Here is a 5,723-nt window from a genome sequence, read left to right as displayed (position 1 = left end):
AATGAAGAGGGAACCTCACTAACCACCAGCAATGTGTAGCGCACCTGGGTGATGCACAGCAGCCATTATGTGCCAGAACGCTCACCACACACCAGCTTGAGGAGCCACTATCCTTACTGTCTTGTTTTACAGGGTTCCCACTCTCAAATATAAAATTCCAAGACTTTTCCCTTACGGATTTCCATGACTTACTATATAATGATTGTTACAATATATTGACCGATTTCAAAGCAGCCGTGTAGCGTAGGGTTTTGCTGGGAAGCAACCATCGTGATGCCACGCCCCCACATGCCAGGCACTAATTCCTGATGTAACATAGACTAAAACATAAAAAACCTTTACCTGGAAATAAAATTGAGCCTACTTTAAAGGCTGTCAGCCAAACAATTATCACTCATTAGTCTACCGTCTTGTAAAATAAAAGACTTATTAGTCTACCGTCTTATTCAAATAATTCTTGATTGTGATGTGAATGTGTAATTGTCTTTTTGTACATCTTGTCTCGCAGTAGGTAGCCTATCCTCAGAGAGGGTTAAAGCGGAGCGAATATGTATTTATCTATCTATATCTATCTACTGTATCTATATATTGTCCTTTGGCAATGTAGTGAGCAATGGAAATCCATCAAGGGAAAAAGAAGTGCTTGGTAGAGGGAACACAGGGTCCCCGCATTGATAGCTATTTCTTAAGAAGTGCATCAAGTCAGTCGGTTGAAGTTCAGCGACAGGAAGAAACCCACAGTTCGCAGGGACATCAGCACCCTGTTGTTGAGGAAAGTTCTAGCACTGAGGCAGAAAGAGAGGCCAGTCAGCCAAGGAGGGAGAAGATTAATGGTCATAGGCCTGGGGTTAGATGGCCAGGCGCAGCAGAATGTAGAATGTGGGAAGATGTTAATAGTGATTTGGTCAGCATCCTGGGTCAGCTCAAGGGGACGGCTGAAAGCAAATTAGAGAAAATGGGAGACATTATTTATAGCTATGGTAAGGAAAGATTTGGGACTATTGAGATAAGGACAAAACGGCAACATGAGGTAGTCAAATCTAGGCGCCAGCAGGAGATAGATAAACTTATCAAGGAGAGGAGGCGTCATATTTACATGGTGTTCCAGTCCGAAACATAGAACTGTATAGTGCAAATCACATGACCACATATCATCAGAATGAATTTGAAGATGCAACCTAAACTAGCTGCTTGAGAAATGCACCTCAAATGTAGCAAATTGTTGCATATTGCTTAACAATAACAGAACTCCGGTGACTTACTCTCAAAATAAATATTTATTTTTTTTAAAGCCACAAAACTTTGAAATACAGATTCAAATAAATAACAGTGCATGTCATATTTTGAAATCCACCTATATCCGCCATTATTACAATTCCATCCCCACCCCAAAATAATAAGATGAATGAAATAAATAAGAGCAGCACACATCATGTGGTGTCTAATAATAATCATTGGTACTGTGAACAGGCCTACAGGCTGTCCCAACACATTTTAACAGCCTGCAGCAGCACATCATACGGAAGGCCATGGAGCATATTGAGGAAGAGCTGGCCACTCTTCAACATCTCTGTCTGCCTTCCCATCATACACCCTGCATTTCAAAAAGGCTTTAAAAACTTTGTTTTAAATCACTGAACAAAAACCCATTATCAAGAAAACGGCATTTCCGCCTACACCAGCGAGGTGGCGCTGTCAGCCAACAGGTTCTATCTTATCTTAGTCCAGTAGTCCGTGCAGAGATCTGAGCTTTACCCGAGATGCCCTATGCATTAAAAAAAACAAAGTCTATGCATGTTAGGAAGTGGGCACCAAGGCTATGGCTCATCTCATTAAAGAGAGCAGAGTCTGTGCATGTATAGAAGTGGACACCAAGCCCACTATAGCTCATCTCTGTTCTGCTCACCCTCCTCTGGGGCAGGTCCGCCCGCGTTGCCGTAGAGCTTGCCTATGATGGGCTGAACAACCTCCTCCAACTCCTTCTTCATGGCCTTAAATTCTTCTGTGTTAGCCTCCTGGTGGGACTCCATCCATTCAACCTTCTCCTCCACGGCCTTCTCGATGGTTTCTTTGTCGTCGTCGGACAGCTTGCCGCCCAGCTTCTCTTTGTTCCCCACCTCGTTCTTCAGGGAGTAAGCGTAGCTCTCCAGCTCGTTGCGGGCGTCGATACGCTCTTTTAACTTCTTGTCTTCGTCGGCGAAGAGCTCAGCATCTTTCACCATCTGATCGATGTCCTCCTTGCTCAGGCGGTTCTGGTCGTTGGTGATGGTGATCTTGTTCTTGTTGCCAGTTCCCTTGTCTTCAGCCGACACACTCAGGATGCCATTGGCGTCGAGCTCGAAGGTTACCTCTATCTGTGGGACCCCACGGGGTGCTGGAGGAATGCCAGTCAAGTCAAAGTTACCAAGAAGGTGGTTGTCTTTGATCATGGCACGTTCACCTGAGGAAAGAAGGGAAAATTACCTATGATGTTTTACCTGTTTTATTACTGTCCCTGCATACCAGACAGAAAAAAAACATTTTAAACATTTTAAATGAAACATGTAATGAAATGAAAATGTCCCTACCTTCAAAAACGTTGATAGTGACAGATGGCTGATTGTCAGTGGCTGTGGAGAAGATCTGAGACTTCTTGGTTGGCACCACGCTGTTCCTGGGGATCAGCTTGGTCATCACTCCTCCCATAGTCTCAATGCCAAGAGTCAAGGGACACACATCTAGAAGAAGCACTTGTGCTGTTGAAGCAATACAATGAGTCAAATCACAATTGCATTGTAATCATTAATTATATGTGTGTGTGTGTGTGTGTGTGTGTGTGTGTGTGTGTGAGAGCAAGTTCACTGTATCAGATAAAAGGTGCATTGGATTGGATAGTACACAGGTTAGATAGATAGATAGATAGATAGATAGATAGATAGATAGAGATACTTCATTTATCCAGAAGGAAATTGAGGAAGGTTATATGTAAGTGAGATATTCACATACCATCATCTTCCCCAGAGAGTACGCCACCCTGCACAGCAGCTCCGTAGGCCACTGCTTCATCAGGGTTGATGCCTCTGGAGGGCTCCTTGCCGTTGAAGAAATCCTTCACCAGCTGCTGGATCTTGGGAATGCGAGTGGAGCCACCGACCAGCACAATCTCATCAACATCAGACTTCTTCATGTCAGCATCTTCCAGAACCTTCTGCACAGGCTTCATCGTTGACCGGAAAAGGTCCTGCAAAGGGAAAAAGGCAATACATCAGTCTTATTTAATTCTAATTCTGATTTTAAGAACTGATATAGCTTATACAGTATGTTTTTGTTACTCATACTGCCATTTTACTTTTAACTGTATACTTCTGTGTTTTAACATGTGTTTACATGTGTGCACATGCACAATGTATCATGCAGAACTGCACAATTTATTAACATAAAATAAGTGTACATATATATAATTTCTCTTACCATGTTAAGCTCCTCAAATTTGGCACGGGTCAGGGTCTCGGAGAAGTCTTCGCCGTCAAAGAAAGCCTCAATCTCTATACGAGTTTGATGTTGGGCAGACAGGGCTCTCTTGGCCTTCTCAACCTCACGACGCAGCTTCTGAACCGCACGGTTGTCTTTACGCACATCCTTGCCCGTCTTCTTCTTGTACAGCTTGATGAAGTGCTCCATGACACGCTGATCAAAGTCTTCACCTCCCAAGTGAGTGTCTCCATTTGTGGCCACGACCTCAAACACGCCATTGTCAATAGTCAGGAGGGACACATCAAAGGTACCCCCACCAAGGTCAAACACAAGGATGTTCTTCTCACCACCTTTCTTATCCAAACCATAGGCAATGGCAGCTGCAGTTCTGAGGATTAGAAATAAAACACAATTTTTTTTATGACAACTCAATTTAACACATAGGCAGATTGAGCTGCTTTCGGTTGGTATACTTACGGCTCGTTAATGATCCTCATAACGTTCAGGCCGGCGATGGTTCCAGCATCCTTGGTGGCCTGACGCTGGGCATCATTGAAGTAAGCAGGAACAGTGACCACGGCATGGGTGACCTACAGGGGCCAGGTAAAAGGAGGTAAAAGGTAAAAGTTTAACACATTAACAAAACCATGAAAGGGTATTCAGTTGGCTTGTTTTTTTTTTTCCTCGCTAGAGCGAATAGCATCCATCACTACCTTCTTTCCCAGGTATGCCTCTGCGGTTTCCTTCATCTTAGTGAGAACCATGGCAGAGATCTCTTCTGGTGTGAATGTTTTCATCTGGCTACTAACGTTAAGCTGTATGTGGGGTTTTCTCTTCTTTTCAATCACCTGTGGGAAGGGTCATATGTGGTGAGATCAGAGTCCTAGTTGGTTGCTGATTGATCTGGTGATCAATTGATCTGCTATTTGATTTGTTACTTCAAAATAAATAGCCTAAGTGTAACACAGTATGTGTAACATTATACGTTTTTAGACATAGCATCATCATGCTGACGACCAACTCACCTTGAAAGGAAAGTATTTCATGTCCTGCTGCACAGAAGAATCACCCCAAGTGCGACCGATCAATCTCTTTGCATCAAAGACAGTGTTCTCTGGATTGGAGGTCAGCTGGTTCTTGGCAGCATCACCAATGAGACGCTCTCCCTCAGCAGTGAAGGCCACATAAGAAGGGGTGATTCTGTTACCTTGGTCATTGGCGATGATTTCCACACGGCCATTTTTGAAGATGCCAACACTGCACAAAGTGGGGGTAAAAAGGTAAGTGTGGTAAGGTAAGAGACTGTTTCTTTACATGATGTAATTCCAGAATCTCTAACACAAGAACGAACAGTGTTTACCAGGAATAGGTAGTCCCCAAATCGATGCCAATTACGGTCCCCACATCCTCTTTCTCGTTGCCATCGGCAACCACTGCGCCGACGAACAGGAGGCAGATCCACATCAGTTTCATGGTTCTGTTTCTTTGCTTATCTGTCAGAAACAAAGAATTGCTTTCAGGTCATGTTATGACACGCCATGGTTACTGAGAAAAAAAACCGATGGTGATAATGTTACTGTATATTTATTATTTTTACAAAAAAATCTCCTTAATGTCGCCATAGCAACACTAAAAAAAACGTTAAAACCGACGTTAAACGTCAACGTTAGAGATAATCGCTGACGAATAAGATGATTTACAAGATGTTTGAATATTGGCTGACTAAATTACCCTAAGTTCACTTCGCTATCGACTAAATATCTCACGATATGGCTGAAGTCTCGGCTAACGACACACTTAGACATTCTCTGCTTCAACTTACCCATGACAATATGTTGAAATTCTTTGTATGAAAGTATGAAATCCTGAAATATGAAATACACGCTACTGTCCAAGGATTCGTCGATCGTCTTGCTGTTTTTGAGTCTTCTGATAGTCTTCTTCTGAAATCTGATATATCTTCGTAGTAGCAGCTATGTAGTGGAGTGCCGATGTACTGTTTACTGTATTTAAACAGTAAGCTCTCCCATTCATCTGACAGAGACTCCCGCGCTGGTTAAGTCTCATTGGCCAACGTCAGCCAGTAATGCATAGTAAAGAGTTGATTGGTCCAGCCAGCCCAGCTGTTCGCTGCTGATTTGCCCACGTACTGAACCTTCAAACGTCATGTCACTGAATTATGAAGGGGACTGACACACGTGAAACTTGTGAGAAAATATTGCCAATGTTTACATCAGACGGAAGATTGAGAGAAGTTATCAATTCCTCCG

The 5,723-nt window shown here is 43.2% G+C and overlaps 1 protein-coding gene across 1 annotated transcript; it reads right to left on the bottom strand.

The window, feature by feature from the left end:
- Positions 1-1,258: 1,258 nt before the first annotated feature.
- LOC125290409 (endoplasmic reticulum chaperone BiP-like) lies at positions 1,259-5,467 on the bottom strand. The gene is made up of 9 exons (XM_048237187.1): positions 5,276-5,467; positions 4,814-4,946; positions 4,479-4,710; positions 4,167-4,301; positions 3,931-4,043; positions 3,451-3,841; positions 2,986-3,220; positions 2,568-2,735; positions 1,259-2,440 (listed from the first exon to the last, which is right to left on the bottom strand). Exons 1-9 carry the CDS (start codon positions 5,277-5,279, stop codon positions 1,881-1,883), a joined length of 1,971 nt encoding a protein of 656 aa, XP_048093144.1. The 5' UTR covers positions 5,280-5,467; the 3' UTR covers positions 1,259-1,880.
- Positions 5,468-5,723: the final 256 nt, after the last annotated feature.

Source organism: Alosa alosa, unplaced genomic scaffold (genome assembly GCF_017589495.1).
Source record: "Alosa alosa isolate M-15738 ecotype Scorff River unplaced genomic scaffold, AALO_Geno_1.1 AALO_1.0_unplaced_46, whole genome shotgun sequence".
In the NCBI taxonomy this organism is placed as follows: Eukaryota; Metazoa; Chordata; class Actinopteri; order Clupeiformes; family Clupeidae; genus Alosa; species Alosa alosa.
Note: the sequence above shows the minus strand (reverse complement) of the source record. Positions and strands in the feature narration are given on the sequence as shown.